Source organism: Chionomys nivalis, chromosome 18 (genome assembly GCF_950005125.1).
Source record: "Chionomys nivalis chromosome 18, mChiNiv1.1, whole genome shotgun sequence".
NCBI lineage: Eukaryota > Metazoa > Chordata > Mammalia > Rodentia > Cricetidae > Chionomys > Chionomys nivalis.
Genome location: NC_080103.1, coordinates 23229705 through 23250508, shown reverse-complemented (window position 1 = coordinate 23250508; position 20804 = coordinate 23229705). Strand labels below are relative to the sequence as shown.

At 44.9% G+C, this 20804-nt stretch overlaps 1 protein-coding gene across 1 annotated transcript in view; it reads left to right on the top strand.

The window, feature by feature from the left end:
* Positions 1-1084: 1084 nt before the first annotated feature.
* Positions 1085-20804, top strand: part of Eeig2 (EEIG family member 2) — a 59461-nt gene continuing 39741 nt past the window's right edge. Inside the window, exon 1 of the mRNA XM_057793185.1 lies at positions 1085-1221. Within this exon, the coding sequence (XP_057649168.1) occupies positions 1085-1221 (137 nt within the window). The remainder of the gene's footprint in view (positions 1222-20804) is intronic.

Sequence of the window (20804 nt, the reverse complement as noted above, 5' to 3'; positions counted from 1 at the left end):
ACATTATGTAGCTAGGCTAACAATAAATACTGTATGTTCTCTCTCTCTCTCTCTCTCTCTCTCTCTCTCTCTCTCTCTCTCTCTCTCTCTCTCTCTCTCTGTGTGTGTGTGTGTGTGTGTGTGTGTGTGTGTGTGTGTGTGATTCATTTACGGAGAATTTCTTTTACGCATGCCTTCAGAATCTGACTTCATGTGTTAATAGGTCACAGAATGGACAGATTTTTAAAGGGGGAAATATTTTAACTCCTCTAGTCCTTTTCCTGGGTGACAAGAATTAAATAAACAAGGTATCAATGAGAGGAAACACAGGACACAGCCCCGTCTTTGGGCACTTGATGCGCCCACACCACATTTTAATCTTCTCCTTTTTCCCTACTTAATCTTCCTCTAATGTTTCAGGACTAGCGAATTTAGAGTCCCTAAAGAAAAATGTAAGGTTTGTGATTCTATTTGTCTCTCTCTGCCAACTCAGAGGTCATGAAATCACGGGGGGGGGGGGGGGGGCTGTGCAAACCCAGAAAGGAAAGGCGCAGAGGAAGCTGCAGAAGGAAGCTTTTTTGGCTGGGTTTGTCTTTTTTTAACCCGCGGGAGGCGTGACGAGCTTACTGCCGTCGCGTGTTAGCTTCCCCAGCTTCCCCCGCCTGGCGTGCGCCCGCCTGGAGTTTCTCCGCCCTCCGCCGGCCGCCCTCCCGCTTCCGCGCCGAGTGCGCTGCAGGCCGCGGCCGCTAGGGGGCGCCTCGGGCCCGGAGGCGGCGGCGGCGACCGTTCTTCCTGCGGGCGCCTCTCCCTACTCGCAGACGGGCGGCGGCGGCGGCAGCGAGCGGGCGACCACTCCCCGGGCGAGCTGCAAGGCGAGCGCTCCTGGTGGGCGGCCGGGGCCAGCGCTGCAGCCGCCGGTGCGTTCCGGTCCGGGCTGCCGCCGCCACAGGCGGCCCCGGCTCCCGCCGGCTCGCGGCGCCCCCCGGCCGCGCCCCCACGCGCTGCTCGCGGCCCCGGCCATGGAGTTGGGCGGATCCGAGGCTCGGCCGAGCTGAGGCGGCGGCGCCCGTCTGCTCAGCCCGCTCGCCGGCGCCTGGCCCTCAAGATGATGAAGAAGAAGAAGTTTAAGTTTAAGGTGGACTTCGAGCTGGAGGAGCTCTCCTCGGTGCCCTTCGTCAACGGGGTCCTCTTCTGCAAGATGCGGCTGCTGGACGGCGGCAGCTTCACCGCCGAGTCCTCCAGGTAACGGGTCTCTCGAGCTGCTCTCCCGCGCTCGCACGCTCGCCCGCCGGCACGGGCTTGTTGCACGGCCAGCATCCATCCCTTTGCTTGCTTGGCCCCTTTGCTCTGCCGAGCTGCCAGCCCAGTGAGCTCATCGTCCTCCGGGGACGAACCTGAGCTCAGTGGGGGCATTGAGTGCTTCTCAGTGGGTTGGTCTGGTTGGCCTTGACTCAGGCTCTCCTGACTCCAGGTGGCCCCTGATGTCTGTTTTCCTCCCAGTTCTCCAGGAATGGGAGCGATGGAGGCACAGGGGGAGAGAGGATGCTTCTGGTTTCTCTAAAGACATTCCCATATTTGCACAATACAAGCTAGAACTTAAAGCTTTGAGAAGCAAAAAAATGACCCAAACGGTTCCAGTTGCAAGAGCGCCCACTCGGAACTGTCTGTGGTTGACATTAATTCCTGTGACTCTACTGTGACTTAGGGCAGTCAGGCCAGGAGAGGGCTTGGGATACGCCTGGTCGGGCTTGACTTGACTCAAGTGTTCCTGGCAGACAAGGCTGTAGTCTTTGGCTTGCCTAAGAGCTCTGTGTCCATCTGATGAGCTGATATTCTCAATTACCCATCTTCTAGTGCCGCGGGTGCGTTTCAAAGTGGAGGACTTAGAAATATGAGAGCCCAGTTGGGCAGTAGTCGTGCAAACTTTTTGGCCCAGCACTCAGGAGGAAGAGGCAGGCAGATCTCTGTAAGTTCGAGGCCAGCCTGGTCTACAAGAGCTAGTTCCAGGACAGACTCCAAAGCTACAAAGAAACCCTGTCTCGAAAAACAAAGAATTAAGAGAGCCCAGACAGACCCTGTCCGCATTTTGAAATGAGCCCTTAGGCACTGTGGGAGAATCCTTCAGCGATGACAGAATGCGGCCATGTGTGGCAGGATTCCTTGAGTAAATTAAAGGCAGTTCACAGGTTTATCCTTAGGTTTTTTTTTTTTTCTACAAGAAGACAGAAAAATAGAAGAAGTTTTGGAATGAATTTTTAAGTTCTCAAAGCCAGGGAGAAGGGCTAATCGCCAATGCATATTCCGTCTATATATACTTAATTTTTACACTAAAAATATTCTTTTCATCTGCCATCCCATTAATTATGTAAAGGAAATAATGTCAATGGGTTGTGGGATGGAAGCCAGAAAATTGCCCTCTGTGGCACTAATGAAACCTATGGAAGCCAGAAAACGCCAGATTGCTTAATGAACAGATGTGTGAGGCACTACTGATCCTCAAAATTACAAAATAAAAGTCCACCGAGGTTAATTTTTAATATTAAACTGTAATGACAAATCTGTGGGCATTCAGCTAAATGATTATATCACAACCATTTTAACACTCGTGTCAGAGAACAATGAACTGTGCAAAAAACATATGTGTGTGTATACACACACACACACACACACACACGTGGGGGGGGGGGGGTGGAAAAGCCTAAGCCAATCCTGAACATCACGTGGGGGTCAAGTGACAGCCTTACCCTGAGGCCTCAAAGTTTTCCTTCAGGGTTCTTATCCCCTTCCCCCAGCCTGGAGCTACTGGGCTTGGGCTTCTGGCCCAGTGCTGACATCTGGTGGCCAGAACCCGGCTCTTCACCCTTCTTTCTGCTCTACCTCCTCTGCCTGGAGTGTCGCTTTGGCTTTGGCGTGCTTCTTCTCACAAGCCTGTTAGTCATCAAAAGCGGGCCTTTCCCCCCATTTTCTCAGTAAACAAGTCCACTGGGTCTTTTAAACATGTTTTCTTATTTACTACCCTAAGCGGGGCAATGAAGTGGACGGTCTTATTTTCTAAGGAAATGAATTGAGTCTTGAGAAGCATACCTTCCAAGACACACACACACACACCCCCACACCCACCCTCACCCCCACCCCGGTCTGATCAGGGAATGCCAAGATGCTGGTCCAGGTCTAGACTTCAAACATTATGATGCCAGACAACGTGATAAGCTGTGTGCTGTTGAAGAGTTCCTGAAGGCAACTTCCTAATAATTTAAGATGCAAGGATTATAACTGGATTTATCCTCAGCTGGGGGATGGGGAGAGAAGCCAAGAAGCCTGGTGTTAAACAGACTCTTCCTCCAGCTAAAATCTGGCTTTGTCAAGAGAAAACTTTATAGGCTTACTTAGGTGTTCGCAGGTAAAAACTGGAAAACTGAGATAGTCAGTGATTTGGGGGTTGTCTTGAGGATTGCATAGGACAGTGTCCCTGAAACGCTGTGGTCCTTTGGCATTCAGTGATGAAGAAGTTGTGTTTACTTAGATGTTCACCAGTTCCTTTATCCTAAGTACCAAAGCATTGGCTTAGGAATGATTCCATGAGCTAGCTATAGTGGTGCTGCCCTCAGTCCCAGAACTCAAGGTAGAAGCAGAAGGAGGCAAGCCTGGACTTCATGAGACAGCCTTAAAACACACATGCACACATAAGCTTGAGCATGCACACAGACAGACAGGTGCACACACACACACACTCATCAATTAAGAGAAAAAGATACCTTCCTCTACAGGGCGAAATAGGAAGCCTGAACTATCAAACTTATGTGCCACCCCTAGACCATACAGCTCCAAATGCTAGATTTTAATTAAAAAAAAAATCATTCTAGGGACCTGTGTGAATCAGAAATGATTGGCACTAACATTTCTCCCCTAGCAATATGAAATGACTCCTGTGCAGAAGAATTAAAGCCGGCTCAAGACCGCTACCTTGAAAGGCCTGCCGACAAGATTATCTTTGATTAGTGGCGTGATCTTCTTGCCTGGATGATGAGCATGGCTTACTGCACTTAGTCTGTTTGTACAAACCGTGTGGTTCATGCTAAAAGCCTTCTGAGAGCCTAGAGTTTTAGTCCGACTAAACAGAGGACAGTCACCTAAGCCGCCAGACCTCATTACACCTCACGAGTGTCCCTGTTAGACAGCATATCGCCAGAGTCCAGTGTGAGAGAAGCTGTGGCCTGATTCTGCTGTGCACCCAGGCACTGCAGTGTCTGCAGCAGTGAGTACGGCCGTGTGCTGAGTCCACTGCACCCTAAGGAATCCCCAAGCCCTAAGCATGGTCTTAGAGACCCCATACAAAAATCGTATCTGTAGTGTTGGAGAAGAAGAGTCTTTTTCTTTTTTAAAGATTTATTTATTTTGTATACTGTGTTCTACTGCATGCATGCCTGCCAGAAGAGGGCACCAGATCTCACTACAGATGGGTGTGAGTCACCATGTGGTTGCTGGGAACTGAACTCAGGACCTCTGGAATAGCAGTCAAAACTCTTAACCTCTGAGCCAGCCCTGGAGAAGAGTTTTAGTGGATGCACAGAAGGTTACATAGCGCGCGCGCACATAGACACACACACACACACACAACTTGGCTTTGTTCGAAAGCTAAACGTGCAAGCAATTCATCTAATGGCTCACCAAATATCACTTGAGCACGTAGCAGATTCCTAGCTCTCTGTCTAGGGATGTGAGAAGCAAAGCAAATACAAGGGTCCACAAGGGAATTACCTCCAATTAATGAAATTAGATCATAGCTGTTTGCTGGCTGGACAGTAGGAGACATATGGCTTACTGCTTCATCGGTGGCTCAGAGGCCATGTGAGTTTCGAGAAGAAAAAGGCTTGTATTCCCGGCTGCAATGTTTGCTGCAAGCTGCTTTAGTATTTCAGCTGAACGTGCCGAGAGGGCGCGTTTGCACCGAGGAGAAAGTGAGGTGGGAGGACAGCTTGAGCAAGCCATTAATAGAGCTGGTGCTACAGCAGCTGAACGGCAGAGAGCTCATCGGAGCAGAAGCACAAGATAATATTAGAAAGGGGCTCTGAATAACATTATAGGGTCTGATTTCCCTGCTCAAAGGATAGGATTCAATCCAGGATTCTTGAACTGCCCTGTAATGTGATTAAAGTGGAATTTAAGCTGGCCGGCAGCCTGCTCCTGTTTGGATTCAAGTGGCAATAGATAGATTAGAGACAGGGAGACCAATGAGAGACTGTGAGAGCAACCTGGGTCTGGTGAGGACCTGAACGCAGGCTTTTCATGTCACTCACTGGTAGTTGGTGATGCAGTGGCCAATGCCTTGCGCCATTGGCAGAAGTAGGAAGTTGAGGAAATGCCCTTTGGTTTGGGAGGAGGGGCATTGTCCATAGCTGTAGAACAGCAATTCTCACCCTGTGGGCCTTGACCACCACAGAGATCGCATTCCAGATATCCTACATATCAGGTGTTGATCCATAACAGTAGCAGAATTATAGTTACAAAGGAGCAATGAAATAATTGTATGTGGCGGGGGGGGGGTCCCCTCATGAGGGTGGCAGCCTTAGGAAGGTGGAGACCACTGCTGTGGAGATATGAGGAGTTAGATTGTTTGCTTACTCTATTACATGTAAGATGACAGTGGGCCTTCCAACTGATCAAAGACACGGTTGTTTTGCTATGTGCATTTTTTATATTCTTGGCCTCTTGGAGCCATACTACCCTGCTTATATTCCTGTTCTAATTCCCGTACACTGCTTTGTTTATAGATGATGGCTGAAAATGAATTTTAGAAGGATATAGACTCTCCTCTGAAGGTTTAATCAGTAAAAAGAGGCGATATGAAGGTCTTTATTTTGAATAAGTGATACTAAAAATGGTTAGGGCAAGCGATTAGGTCTCACCACAGTCAGCAAAACATTTGAAAATACAACGCACTGTTGTAACAGTCCACTCAACCGAAGCCGAGGGGCTGCCTAATAAATTATTTTTGAAGACCTTTCAGAAAAAGCATTATATTATTTGAATCTTTCCAGACCGCTCCTTAGGAAAGCATGTAAATCACTTTTAAAACTTCAGGGTTGTGAGGAAGTGTTTAACTCTGGCCTATTTGAACAGAGGAATGATGGGAAGCAAATCTCCCTACATACCTGTGATCTCCCAGTTTGCCTTGTCTCCACATGTGTGCATGTGTGTTACATGTGTTTGTGTTGGTAACTACGGAAGCTGCCAAGCTTCACATGAGCTTGTGGAAAAACCCATGTGAACTCAGGGAGTGTCCGGGAAGCTAGCGAGCACATCTGTGTATTGGATCTCTGACTCTGTAAACAAGCTAAAGGGATTTCTTGTTTCTTTTTGCCAGAGAACATCTTTGTTTTCAAGCTTTTAATTGCCTGCACATTGTGTCCTTCTTTTCAGTTAATTTTTGCCATATGGAAAAAGTAAAAATGTTTTCATATTGGAAAACTTAGGGAAGCAAAAATAGCAAATATTGCATAAATAAACCATGCAAAGCTTACCACCATTGTTAATATTTTGGTATATACCATCATTGGTCCTTACGTGTGCACATACACAGACACACACACAACCCCCCATACCCATCACTGATATTGATTGATTGATTGATTGATTGATTGATTGATTGATTGATTGTCAGGATGTTACCATATAACACTGAGTGGTATGGAACTCAGTATGTAGACCAGGCTGGCCTCCAACTCACAACAATGCCTCTGCCTCCCAAATGTGGTATTTAAAGGCCTATACCACCAAGCCTGGCCACTGATCTTTTTGAACTGAAATAAGACCTTGCTGTACCTAATATATTTTCAGTTACTCTTTCAATAGTCAAATACTAAATTACAAAATATTTCAAATAGCTACATTTATATTATATTCCAATGATTGAACTAAACCCCTCTGAAGGGGAGCACATCAGATGGGGGGAACACAAATCAAATAATCCCACACTAGGTCCAAGTAGGGTATAATAAGGGGTTCTTTATTAGAGGGGAACTCACAGATCACAATGAGGAATAGGAATGGAATCCAACATCCAGGTGTAGGGAGCAGGGAGTGAGAGAGTGAGCGGGCGATCCTGCAGGCTTCTTGGTTCCCAAGGCCACACTCAACCTGGTCCACCCTCTCAAAGGCATTGGCTGAAGGAGGTTCCCCATCACCTCCCCCTTTTGTCTAAACAAGAGAGTTCCAAACCCAATACAAAACTATATATAATAAGAACAGATAGCATGTATAAAAATTAGAATTACAACCAACATACACAATATTAAGCAAGAAACATATGCTAAATAGTTTAATAATTATTTTATCCTAAGGAGTCTAAATCTTGTAGCAGAAATGGCTTGGCTAAGTCTTTAACTCATTGAAGGCCTGAGAAGGGAGATAATATTACTTGAGTAAGCAAGAAGTGCAACCAAACAACTTCCAAAATGTGCAACAAATGACAGAGACAACTGGCTACCTGGGCAATCACCCCAATTCTCATTTGCAACAATGGAGCAACCAACTTTAGCTAAGGCCTAGAGTAACTGACAGACCATTTACAGAGGCAGGAAATTTTTTCAAAACCATCTTACCCTGTCTTGGCAAGGTTTGGCAGTCTTTTCTCTTGTATCTTGCTTGTCCAGTCCTGACACCATGCACTTTGTCAGTGGTCAAGGCATGGTCTGTTCCTTGCCCAAAGGCCAGATTTGTCAAGAAGAAAACAAGCTCCAAGTGGAGTGTCTTCAGTGCTCAACATTCTCTCAGGAATAGATTGGTGCTGCCAGGAGCAATCGTGTCTCACGTCAACAGAACCTTAAGTTATTTAAATGCCATATTCTACAGCTTTGAAGTGGTTGAAGATTATCTTTCTATGCAGGATACAGTGTTTATGTATCTAAAGAACCTGATTAGTCTAACTATAAGTATGACAAACATGGATGACTATTGACCTATAATACTTAATACCTATATAGCTTAAAGACTAAGACTTCATATCACAATATTAAATAATTTTAAACAACCATGCAGCAAATGAGGACGATGACCTCAAAATGGAAATAGGGTATAAGTATCTTGATCAGAGGTATAATGTAATATGATAAATATATCCTAAAATTGTATCAATATACAAAATGTTTTAAACAGCTGGGCAGTGGTGGTGCACGCCTTTAATCCCAGCACTCGGGAGGCAGAGGCAGGCGGATCTCTGTGAGTTCGAGACCAGCCTGGTCTATAAGAGCTAGTTCCAGGACAGGCTCCAAAACCACAGAGAAACCCTGTCTCGAAAAACAAAACAAACAAACAAAAAAAAAAAATGTTTTAAACAGAGGTAGAAATATTCATGAATACAATCTGACAAAATAACTTTGCATAGGTGTATAAATATTATAGAAATAGTATATTCAATATAACAAATATAATTTGAATTTGTATCAATATACAAGAATCTATTCCAATATAACTTGTCTATGAATAATAGCTCACAAGTATTCACTCTATTACTCACTATTATTATTAGTGTAAGCTCACACTAATCTACTTATCTTAATTTAAATAAAGATAATATTTTTAGCACCCTTTGACGTAGATTGAATTTTGTCAAGTTAATATTATTTTTAATATTTTTAGCACCCTTTGACATAGATTGAATTTTGTCTGTCAAATTAATGTTATTTTTAACGGTATTAATTTTTTAGCTGTTGTTTATTATTAGTCTGTAAAGATTATCATTTTTTAAAGTGCCTCATTTTTGGCTCTGTTATTAAACCATTTTTCAAGGATTTAATATGAAAAAAAGCTAATTTTTAAAATTAAATAAGTGGATGCATAAGGAAGATCACATAAGCCTTGTAGAATACCATCCATAGCATAAATAAAATTATTGCTAAATTTTTGAATAATATTGTCAGTTATTATATAACTTTTAAATTTATCAATTTGTTTCCTGTCCTTAGGCAATTTTAGAGAATTGGTGCAGGTGTAATAATCTTTACTGGCCAGCAGGGGTTGTGGTTGCAGCCACGTGGCGGAGGAGCAATACAAGCAGCCCGTGCTCTTGTCTGCTTAGATATTGACAAATATGTTTTGTTTAACAAATTAAGAGTAGTTATTAAGGATAATTAAAGCAATTTTGTACACGGAGAGGGTTGCAGTGGCGTGCTGCACGTGGGGCAGTCTGGGTCCCTGCCGGAGAGGCAGAGGCAGGAAGCGTGCCCGGGCTGGCAAGGGCTGGCAATTTGGGAGCGTGGTAGGGATCCTGGTAAACATGGACGTGGTCCCACATCGGGCTCTAGATGAAAGAAAAGTGCGTCAAATGGGGGGGGAACACAAGTCAAATCATCCTACACTAGTTCCAAACAGGGTATAATAGGGGTTCTTTATTAAAGAAAAGCTCACGGATCACAATAAAAAATGAAAACAACCCAACATCCAGGTATAACAAGCAGGGAGCAAGAGAGCAAGTGGGCGGTCCCACGGGCTTTTTGGTACCCAAGGCCACGCCCAACCTGGTCCAGCCTCTCAAAGACCATTGGCTAAACCGGGCGGTGGTGGCGCACACCTTTAATCCCAGCATTCGGGAGGCAGAGGTAGGCGGATCTCTGTAAGTTCGAGGCCAGCCTGGTCTACAAGAGCTAGTTCCAGGACAGGAACCAAAAAGCTACAGAGAAACTCTGTCTCAAAAATCAAAAAAAAAAGAAAAAAAAGAAAGAAAAAAAAAGACCATTGGCTAAAGGAGGTTCCCCATCACCCCTCTGAAATAATTATCTTCTATCCTTTTTATTAATAATTTTATAAACTATAGTAAGCATCTTTGTAACCAACATAATACACATCTGCTATTATTTAAGATTGATATATAGAAATGGAGTTATTGAATTTCACAAGGATTTTTGGGAGTGCGGGGGTTCAAGACAGGGTTTTTCTGTGTATCTTTGGAGCCTGTCCTGGAACTGGCTCTGAACACCTTGCTGGCCTTGAACTCCTGAGGTCCACCTGCCTCTACCTCCCAAGTGCTGGTATTAAGGGCATGTGCCACCGCCCGGTGAATTTCACAAGTTGTTAACGTCTTTGACTTATATTACCAACTTTCCTTTCTTTGCATTAAGTGATTTTTAAGGTAAGAAAGCTTAGCAAATACAAAAAAATAATATTTATTGTTTGGTTTGGGTTTTTGTTTTGTTTTGTTGTTGTGTTGTTGTTGTTGTTTTGAGAGAGAGGGTCTCACTATGTAGTCCTGGCTGGCCTGGAACTCACTATGTAAACCAAGCTGGCCTGGAAATCACAAAGATCCGCCTGCCTCTGCCTCCCAAGTATTGGGATTAAAGGTGTGCGCCACCAAGCATTGTTAATATTATGCTTTGTTTTCAAACTGCACACTGAGTCTTTTTCCGCACTGAGATCACAAAGTGTCTTAAAGTTTCAATTGCTGTGAAGAAATACTATGACCATGGCAATTCTTATACAGGAGAGGTTTAGTGCATTATCATCTTGGTAGGACATGTCACCGTGCAGGCAGACATGGTGCTAGAGAAGCAGCTGAAAGCCCTATATCTTGTCAGCAACAGGAAGTGAATTGAGACACCAGGCAGTATCTTGAGCATATATGAGACCTCAGAGCCTGCTTCCACAGTGACACATTTCCTCCAACAAGACCACACCTCCTAATAGTGCCACATTCCACTGCCTGGCCCCCAAAGGCTTGTAGACATAGCATAATGCAAAAATGCATCCAGTCCAACTTCAAAGTCCCTAAAGTCTATCATAGTCTCAACAATGTTTTAAAGTCCAAAGCTCAAAGTCTTTTCTGAGATTCATTTTATCACTTATCTGTAATCCCCTGTAAAATCAAAGTCAAAGCTCAGATCACATACCTCCAACATATGATGGCACAGGATATACATTACAGTTCCAAAACGTGGGTAACAGAGTATAGTGAGGAAATACTGGACCAAAGTAAGACCGAAAACCAGCTGGGCAACTCCAAACTCTGTATCTCCATGTCTGATGTCAAAACTCTCTTCAGATCTCAAATCCTTTCAGCTTTGTTGACTGCAACACACTTCTTTCTCTTGGGCTGGTTTCACTCCCTGTTAGCAGCTTTCCTTGGCAGGTATCCCATGATTCTGGCATCTCTAATGTCTTGGGGTCCCCAAGGCAATCAGGCTTCAACTTCTTAGCTTCACACAATGACCTCTGTAGGCCTCCATTCGGGGACACCCTGGACACAGTCTAGCTTCAGCGGTTTTCCTTAGTCACTCCTTGACTCTAAAGCCAAAACCACATGGCTGGAGCTGCCAAGTTCTGCTGCTTGCTGGAACATATCCCTCTCGTTCAATTACATCTTCACCAGCTTTCTGTCCTTGATTATTACTTCACTGCTCAAGCTTGGCTGTCCTTGAACTTGCTCTGTAGGACAAGCTGACCTCAGACTCAGAGCTCTGCCAGCCTCTGCCTTCTGAGTGCTGGAATTAAAGGTGTGCACCACCACACACGGCTCTAAACTTTTCTAATTCCTTCTTACAAATGGGAAACTTAGCTGGAGGGGATCCTGCACCTTTCCCTTTATTCCACTTCTTAATCCATTTATCTCCTTGAGTGTAGGATTTAGCTCCATTTCACTTCCTAGTGCTCCTTTTGCCTTGTCTAGCTTATTCCTTTTCTTTATAAATCTTTGTAAGCATGAACAGTAATAGCCACAAAATAGTCTATACTCGACTCTTTTAAGATTTCCACCATCAACAGAATTAATCCAACTCACTTCAGCCTCAGGCAAACTCTTCAGACAAGGGCAAAAAGCAACCACTTTTCTTCACCAAAATATCATAAGAATGATCTCTAGGCAATATACTGAAATTCTTCTCTTCTGAAACCTCTTGAGCTAGCCTCCCACAGTTCAGATCATTCTCAGAACCATTGTCTTCAGTGTTCCTACTAGTATGGCCGATTAGGCAGTGATTAAAGCATTCTACTGCTTTCTTAACCTGAAGTACAAAAGTCTAAATTCCTCCCAACTAAAACCTGGTCAGACCTATCACAGCAATACCCCACTCCTGGTACCAACTTCTGTCTTAGTTGGAGTTTTTATTGCTAAAGAAACATGACCACAGAAACTCTTATAAAGAAAGCATTTAATGGGGTGGCTTACATTTTCAGAGGTTTAGTCCCTTATCATCATTGTGGGACATGTTGGTGTGTAGGTAGACATGGTACTGGGGAATTAGCTGAGAGTCCTATATTTGCAGGCAACAGGAAGTGAACTAAGACACTGGGTGGTATCTTGAGCATATATGAGACCTCAAAGCCGACCTGCACAGTGACACACTTCCTCCAACAAGACCACACCTACTCCCAATAGTGCCACTCCCTTTGAGGGCCGTTTTCTTTCAAACTATTACACAAAGTAACCAAAAGAAACCCAATATTTTTAAATGCTGTCTGACTACATATTGGAGACTCTTTATGCCCTGAACCTAACAGTCCCTCTTCTGAGTATGTATCCCAACGTAATGAAAGCAATATGCTGAAAAGATACCTGTACTTAGTAGCCGAAACAGTGAAACAACATTAAGTGTCTGCAAACAGGTGACTGGATAAAAGAAATGTGGCATATTCAATTTATTCCATCCTCCAAAACAATAAAAGTCTGTCGTTTGTGACAAGGCAGATGAGCCTGAAGGACGTTGTGCACAATTAGAAAAGCAAGTGCAGAAAAACAAACACTGCGTGAGCTCTAGAAAGGTGAGGTGACCATCAGCTGAGGCAGCCTACTCTACACAGCAAGCCCCTGTCTCAAAACACGTCGTGTTCACTTTAGGGCATTAGTCATCAGATAGATATCCAGAGAAGATACTGGATTCTGAGGATCCGCAATATTGCTAATAACCGAAGGCTTGGGTTAGTCTTAAAGTTAAGATCTTCAAAAACTAAAATGGTGAATGCGTGTTTGTGTCTATTTTACCCCTTGTTTCTGTTTAAGTTTTGCAGAAGCACTTGAACAGAGATGGGAAGCCTGTGCTCCTCTTGGCTTAGGGTATGGCAGGTGCTGTAATACAGGGTTTTGGAAATAAGTGGCTTATACAAAACAGGTTTCTCTCTGACATGAAGTCTGGGGTACTCTTGTGGTTCTGCCCTGTCAACCTGATAGGTACCTGGACTCGTTTTATATTGCTGCTCCCAGAGTATTATCTCATCCCTGGAGACTATGGCTCACCCTGCATCCCAGTCCCAGGCCGGGGAGAAGAGGAAATGGAGAGAGGACATTCTGTTTACAGTCCGTAGACCTGAGCATCAACATGTCTGATTGCAAGGAGACCTAGGAAATGGCATCTTTGCTGGGTATCGCTGTACCTAGCAATAAATAACTTAAATAAATAGGAGAACAGATATCAAGGGATGAGAAATTTTCAACATCTATATAAGAATGCAACAGAAAAAAGCTACCCCGCGTACTGCTAGCAGTTAAATGGCCTTGTCCATTTGTCAAGATTGGTGTTTTATTTTTTAAGAATAAGATTTATTTGTTTCTTAATGTGTATTTATTTTATTTTGTGTGTATGAGTGTTTTTACTTGCATGTCTGTATGTGCACTGTAATGAGCATTGTATCTGCAGAGGCAAAAAAAGAAAGTAAGAAAGAAAGGAAGGAAGGAAGGAAGGAAGCAAGGAAGCAAGGAAGGAAGAAAGAAAAGAAAAAGAGCATCAGAGCCCCCTAGAATTGGCATGCAGACAGTGTAAGCCACCATGTGGGCACTGGGTCCTCTGGAACAGCAGCAAGTGCTCTCAATCACTGAGCTCTCTCTCCAGCATTGATGTATGTTAAATTCTGTGCATGTCTGAGTATGGGTAGCTCATGAGTAGCGGTGCCCATGGGGGTCGAAGGTGTCAGATTTCCTGACGCTGGAGTTTACATGCAGCTGTGAGCCAGCCGATATGGGTGCTGGGATCCAAGCTCAGGTCCTCTGGGGCAGCAGTCACACTCCTAATCACAGAGCTCTCTCTCCAGCCCTGGAATGAGAGTCTTTTTTTAAAGAGGATGGGCAGACTCTGTGATCCCTAAGAGCTAGGCAGACTGGAAGCGTCTGTAGCTAAGCTTTTGATTCTGTTTCCCACCGCTCTTCTTCCTAAGCCACCCCCACCCTTTCACACAGTTGTAGTGGTCAGATATGCATGTGTTTCCGTGTCCTAGTTATGCTGTCCCTTCCCCACATCCTCGCTTCCATTTCACATGATCAAAACCCCAATCGTCCTTTCCGGTCTAGGTCTAAGCTTCACCCGTTTATACTCTCGCCTGTCACAAGCCTCAGTCCTCGGCTCGTTTCTCTCTGTATAAACTCTGCCTTGAATGTGCTGGTTATCGCTGAGGCACTCTGAGTGTTTTGTCTGTACCAGTCACTGTGCAGTATATGATCCTTTCGTTGCCTTTTTGAGAAAATGACACCCAGGGTCAAATTGGCAATAATAAAAAGAAATGCAGGAGTAAGTTGTGTAGTTGTATGATGTTATGCTCTTTGGACTCTTTTGGGGGGCACCCGCCACCCAGCTCCCAAATGAATCACACATGGAGTCTTATTCTTAGTTATTAACATCCGGTTTTAGCTTGACTTGTTTCTTGCCAGCTTTTCTTAACTTCTATTTCCCTGTCTACCCTTTGGCCTCTGTGTTTTCCGGTTCTCTTACTTCTGTAAATCTTACTCTTACTCCGTGGATTGCTGTGGTGGCTGGAGAGCTGGCCCCTGATGTCCTCTTCCTTCTCGGGCTACTACTCTGAACCCCTTCTCCCAGTTTTCTCCTTCTGTATACTCTCTCTGTCTGCCAGCACCCACTGTCCTTTCTCCTGCCTTGCTGTTGGCCGTTCGGATCTTTATTAGACCATCTGGTGTTTGAGACAGGCAAAGAATCACAGCTTCACAGAGTTACACAAATGCATCATAAACAAAAGTAGTGCCCCTTAAAATTATATATATATATATATATAATTAATTAAGCAAATATTAATATATATGAGCCTCTGGGGCTTTCTTATTCAAACTGCCACAGGGTCTTAAGTAGCCCAGGTTGGCCTCGAACTCCTGATTCTCTCGTGCCCATCTCTCAAGTGCAAGAATTATGGGCATGAGTCATCACAGCCAACAAGAGAAAGAACAAAACACTAATGCTTGAGGCTGCATCAGTAGAACTCTGTCAAGAGTTGGCTTGGTCAGGGTATGAGTGTTGCTGACATGGGCAAAGTTGAGTAGAGAAAAGAGCCGTGGCGTTAGGGTACAAGGTTCTTTTCATGGTGTCGAGGTAGGCAGAATGGACAAGAGGTTGGGGTAGGAAGGGATTTCTGTCGTGTGAGCTAGAAGAGTGTGGCATAGCCAGGCACCACGTGCCTCTAGCTCTTAAACCTGGTTTGAAAAAAGACTTTGAGTTTGCAAGTGGCGAGGGAGATAGGAACAAGCTGACTCTTACGCCGAGGAAGATGGGGAGGAGGGGGTAAGCATCACCATGCTGTAGATGCACAATGCCAATAGTGCCATCCAGCAGCTGCCACCTTTCAGTCTGCTAATGAGTGAAGTGAAGAGGCTGGGGATGAGAGAGCTTGTCTAACCCGGGAGCAGAGGGGTTAAATGGCAGAATGAGCGGGGAAGGAAAACAGCACCAAGAGGTGATGTGAACTTTCACTGTCTTTTCTGTGGCTTGTACCGGTGAAAGATCTAGGCAGAGCTGTGGGCCCTAACATTCCCAGGGGGACATGAAATGCGTCAGTGTGGCCCACCTCAGGCCCACTCACATGCAAGGCAGTTCCTCCAGTTCCCTCTGGACGTGCAAGCAATGCCACATAAGCCTTGTCTGCTTCCTAAAAGGCCTTGCCTCCTTTTGTTATCTGAGCTTCTTTCCTGGTCTCACCAGCATAAGGCTTTTTGGGGGGCCTGCCCCGGAACTAGCTCTTGTAGACCAGGCCCGCCTCAAACTCACAGAGATCCACCTGCCTCTGCCTCCCAATTGTCAGGATTAAAGGTGTATGCCACCACTCCTGACAAGAAGTCTTTTTTTTTAACTCTTTTTTTTATTTTTTAGAAAGCCTACCTTTTTTCATTTTACATACCAATCCCAGTTCTCCCTCCCTCCCTCCCTCCTTCTGTCCCCCCTCCACTTTTCCCTCCACCCCACCTCCCACCCGCTCCTCAGAGAGGAGTCAACAAAGTCTAGCACATCAGCAGGTCTTTTAACTGAATTCAGAGGAAGGAAAATGCTTCCTCCTGTCCCTTGCCACCTCCCCCTGCCTCTCACTCTCCCCGCGCCTACTCCCTGCTTCTCTGCTATATGCAATGCTAATCCAGACTTAGTAGAAAAAGAAGTAATCTATACGATCTGTCTCAAGCCTTTCTTTCTCCTCTTAGCCCTGTTGTGTGAGTTCTGTCCCAGCACGTGACTGAAACTGACTAACATCAGTCGTTAGCATGCGCCATGTTTCCTCCTTAGTACTCTAACGGAAGCCCTGGCAATTACTGACTTCTTGAAACTTGGCCGGTTTGGGCCTCCATGAAACCTCATCCCCATTTTTACCTCTCAGTTCTTAGATTCCCTTCCTAATTCTCTGAGCGTCTCCCTTAGAGCCATTTCACTAGTAGATCTCATTTTTAGAGCAAACGAGTAGAAAGAACACAGTTCCTGTGTCCCTCCCCCGCCCCCAATCCCCGCCCTACCCCCTCCCTCCCTCACACAACTTCCCCACTGTCAGCAACCAGCACAATGTTACATTTGTACTGAGAACCAGGAGTCTGCATTTACACGCCCTTATCATCCCAGGTTCGTGATTGATCGGAGTTCACGTGGATGTTGCATGTTTATATCATACGATGATATGTACCCATTTATTAATCTACAGAGTCACTTCAGTGCTTTAAAAATGTGAGCTCTGCCTGCCCATCCTTCTGCTTCAGTCACTAATATGTCTACTGTCTTACTAAGTTTGCGCTTTCAAGCGTGCACCTAGCAGGACTTACAGTATATAACCCTATCTTAATTAGGGTTTCCGCTGCTGCGATGAAACACCATGACCAAAAAGCAGCTTGGGGAGGGAAGGGTTTAATAGGCTCACACTTCCACATTGCAGTTCATCGCTGAAGGAAGTCAGGACAGGAACTCAAACAGGGCAGGGTTCTGGAGCAGGAGCTGATGCAGAGCCCATGGAGGGGTGCTGCTTACTGGTTTGCTACCCCTGGCTTGCTTTCTCATAGAACCCAGGACCACCAGCCCAGGAATGACGCCACCCTATAGGCTCGGCCCTCCCCCGTTGATCACTAATTGGGAAAATACCTTACAGCTGGATCTCATGGAGGTACTTCCTCAACTGATGCTCCTTCCGCTGTGGCTCTAGCTCGTGTCAGGTTCAAGCCTTCTGTATTAACTGTTTTCACTTGGTGCATGTAAAGTCTCTTCACGTCATCATAGACCCGTAACTTCACAGTTCTCTTCGCTTAAATAGATTTTTTAAAGATTTCTTCTTTTTTGTTTTGTTTTTACACACTTGGATGAAGAAGTTTTTACTCTAACAATCTTCCCAGTAGAAAAGAGAAAAGCAGCCTCCAGCTGCTCTGCTCAAGCCTGGGGTCCCCCTTGCACGAGCGCTAACGTCGGGGGGGGGGTACTTCCCCGCTTTGACCAGCACATCCTGTTGCCTCTTGGTGACATCCAAGCATGCCATCATTTTTTTAGTTTCCCAGAAAATGAGCAGAAGGCACAGACTTTTGTCATGTGACCTCTGGTCTCCACAAGACCCAGCATCCTCTGCTGTCCCCTCCAGAATGCAGTACACTCATCCCAACTAGTACCCGACTCAGGCAGGCAGATTCCCACAGTCCATAGTTTGCCTGGGGATTTAAAATCGCTGGGGTCCATCCTTCGGATTTGTACACGTGTAATGGTATCCACTACAGTCATGTGGATTTTCATTTCCTATATCCTTCAGGATCTTTAGCTTATTGAATTTGTGAATTTTTTGTTCAGTTTTATTTAGTTTTCTTAGACTGTGATATACATTCCCAAATTTCCAGTGTGGGTCTCTCCTTAGATTATTCTGGAATTTTTTTCCTATTGCATTTGTGTGCCATATGTATCTATGTCATTCTTTCTACAAAGTATGGAAGTGGTGCTAGATGGAATTTATAGTTACAGAAAAATTAATCCATTTTCTGAATGAATCTGACAGTTTTTAGATTGTACATGTAGATGATGTATAGTATTTTCATTTCTTGTTGATATTTTCACTTAGCATGATATCTTATCCTCCAGGCCACATTACGAATGGGTAAGTTTCCTTCTTTAAAAAAAAAATATGCAGAGAGAGAGTATGTGTGTCTGTGACATTTTCTTTATTCCTTCGTCTATCAGTGGACAGTTAAGTTGTTTCAAAATCTTGGCTATGGTGAATACTGCTGAAACAGACATGGGATTACAGGTGTCTCTTTAAAATACTGATTTCAAGCCATTGTGAGCGCACTTACCCATAATCCCAGCACTTGGAAACCTGAGACAGGAGAATTATGAATTCCAAATCCAGCCTGGGCTACACAGCAAGAGCCAAAACACCAAAACAAAACTAACAACCAAAACAAAAGAACCCTGATTCCGTCTGCTTTAGATACGTACCCAAAGATCTGTATGGTTACCGGATCATGTCATGGGTCTGCTTTGAATCTTTGAGGAAACTCCATACTCTTTTTTTTCATAATGACTTTACCAAAACCGCATACCAGAGTTCTCTTTTTCTACGTCCTTCTCGGCATTTGTTATATTTTAACTAGTAACGGTCACTTTAGTTAGTGTGGGTGTCCTCTCATTTGGGTTTATGTGCATAGTTCTCAATATTAAGGGGAAGCGCCTCTTCATAAACTTGTTAGCCAATTGTACAAACATATTTGAGAAATGTTCAAGTCTTTGGCCCATTTTTAATCACGATGCTTTCATATGTTGTTACTGAGTTGTGAATTCCTTATGTGTTTTGGGTGTTAGCCCCCGATTGCATGCATGGTTTATAAATTTTCTTCCATTTCATATAGGGACAACATTTCCCCATAGGTGTGTGTATGTGCTGTTTGGGCATGTGTATGCATCTTCACGTGTGTGTAAATACATGTGTATCTTCATCAGGGTATCTGTCAGTCACTGAATCAACTCTTTTCTTATATGAAGATATATAGATGCTTTTTGTAATTTTTATAGTAGACTTTAAGCAAGAATTCAGCTAGCACGTATTTGAGTACCCACCATATGCCAGGGAGTGCTGCATTTTCTCCTTAGAACAACCCAGGGCAATAAAGAATCATCTACTAACATCTTTGTCTGCATTCATTCTCCTTCTTCATGATGGGAGGTGATCCCTTCCGCCCCCGGCCAGTCCCTTATTATGGTCTGAGCTTTGTTGTTTCTGACATTCCTAGGGATCATCTCTCAGCACCATCACTCAGTTCCACCCAAATGGTCAGTTTAGTTCCTACACTCTTTTCCCCAACCGCTACTGAAGCAGGCTTGACTTTCCTGCACATTTACGTGAGCTCTTCCCTCATGTCATGTCCTCGGTTGGCTGCAACCCTAAGTCTTCCCACTCTCCCTTCATTCCTAGCGGATTTGAAATGAGTTCCCCATAGTAATCGACTTCCATTGCACTCTGCCACCAAAATCTCAGTCGCCAGCATTAATTACAGGTGACTGCTTTTTGCTCTCTCTCTCTCACCTCTCTGCCTCATCTGACACTGCTGAGCAGAGCTTCTTAAAGCTGTTCCCCCTTGCCTTTGCTGGGCTCTAGTCCCCCTTCTCCTCCTGCAGACACTCCCTGGCCTCTCCTGCCTCTCTCCTGCTCTGACGTTGGTGGCCTTGCAGGCTGGTCTCTCCTGCCTCTCTCCTGCTCTGACGTTGGTGGCCTGGCAGGCTGGTCTCTCCTGCCTCTCTCCTGCTCTGAAGTTGGTGGCCTGGCAGGCTGGTCTCTCCTGCCTCTCTCCTGCTCTGAAGTTGGTGGCCTTGCAGGCTGGCCTCTCCCCTTCCTCCTTCGCCACTCTCCCCAGATAGCCTCATCCTTTCCCGCGGTGAAGACTCACGTTCATGTTTCCAGTCATCTTTCTGCCTCCTCAGTATTTCTTTCCTTCTTTTTTTTCTCCTTTTCTTTCTTTCTTTTTTTTTTTTTTCCAAGACAAGGTTTCTCTGTAGCTTTGGAGCCTGTTCTGGAACTAGATCTTATAGACCAGGTTGGCCTCAGACTCACAGAGATCCGCCTGCCTCTGCCTCCTGAGTCCTGGGATTAAAGGCGTGCGCCACCACCGCCTGGCTTTCCTTAGCATTTCTAAGAGGAGACTCTTGGACTGGGTGGCTGCCTCCCACCCTGCCACACCCGCTAGTGAAATGAATCGGTGAATGAGTAAATAAAACCAACTGTCCTCCTGTTCCGGTTTTCCTGCTGCTGTTCCTGCCATGCATTCCCTCAGGCCAGAGGTGCTGCGGTTGACAGATCCATGGATCTTCAGTGTTGCCACTAAACATCAGTTTCACAGATTACAAAAGTTCCTTCTTTGTCAGGATCTACGTGGCTTTTAAAATGGACAGCTCTTCATTAAATCAAGAAAAAGAAACTCTATGAACTTGGTCATTATTTCACTTCGGCAGGCAAATTTCAGCGGACTTAAAAATACACATAGCCTTGAAACTAACAGCCTCTAGCGTTTATTATCTGGAGATGCCACACTCCTGGTGCTGTTTGGAACAATGCCTAATAATGTCTTTGGCTTCCCTGGGCTCCCATGGGGTGTAGGTACCATTCCCAGAGAAAGCAATGTAAAAGTG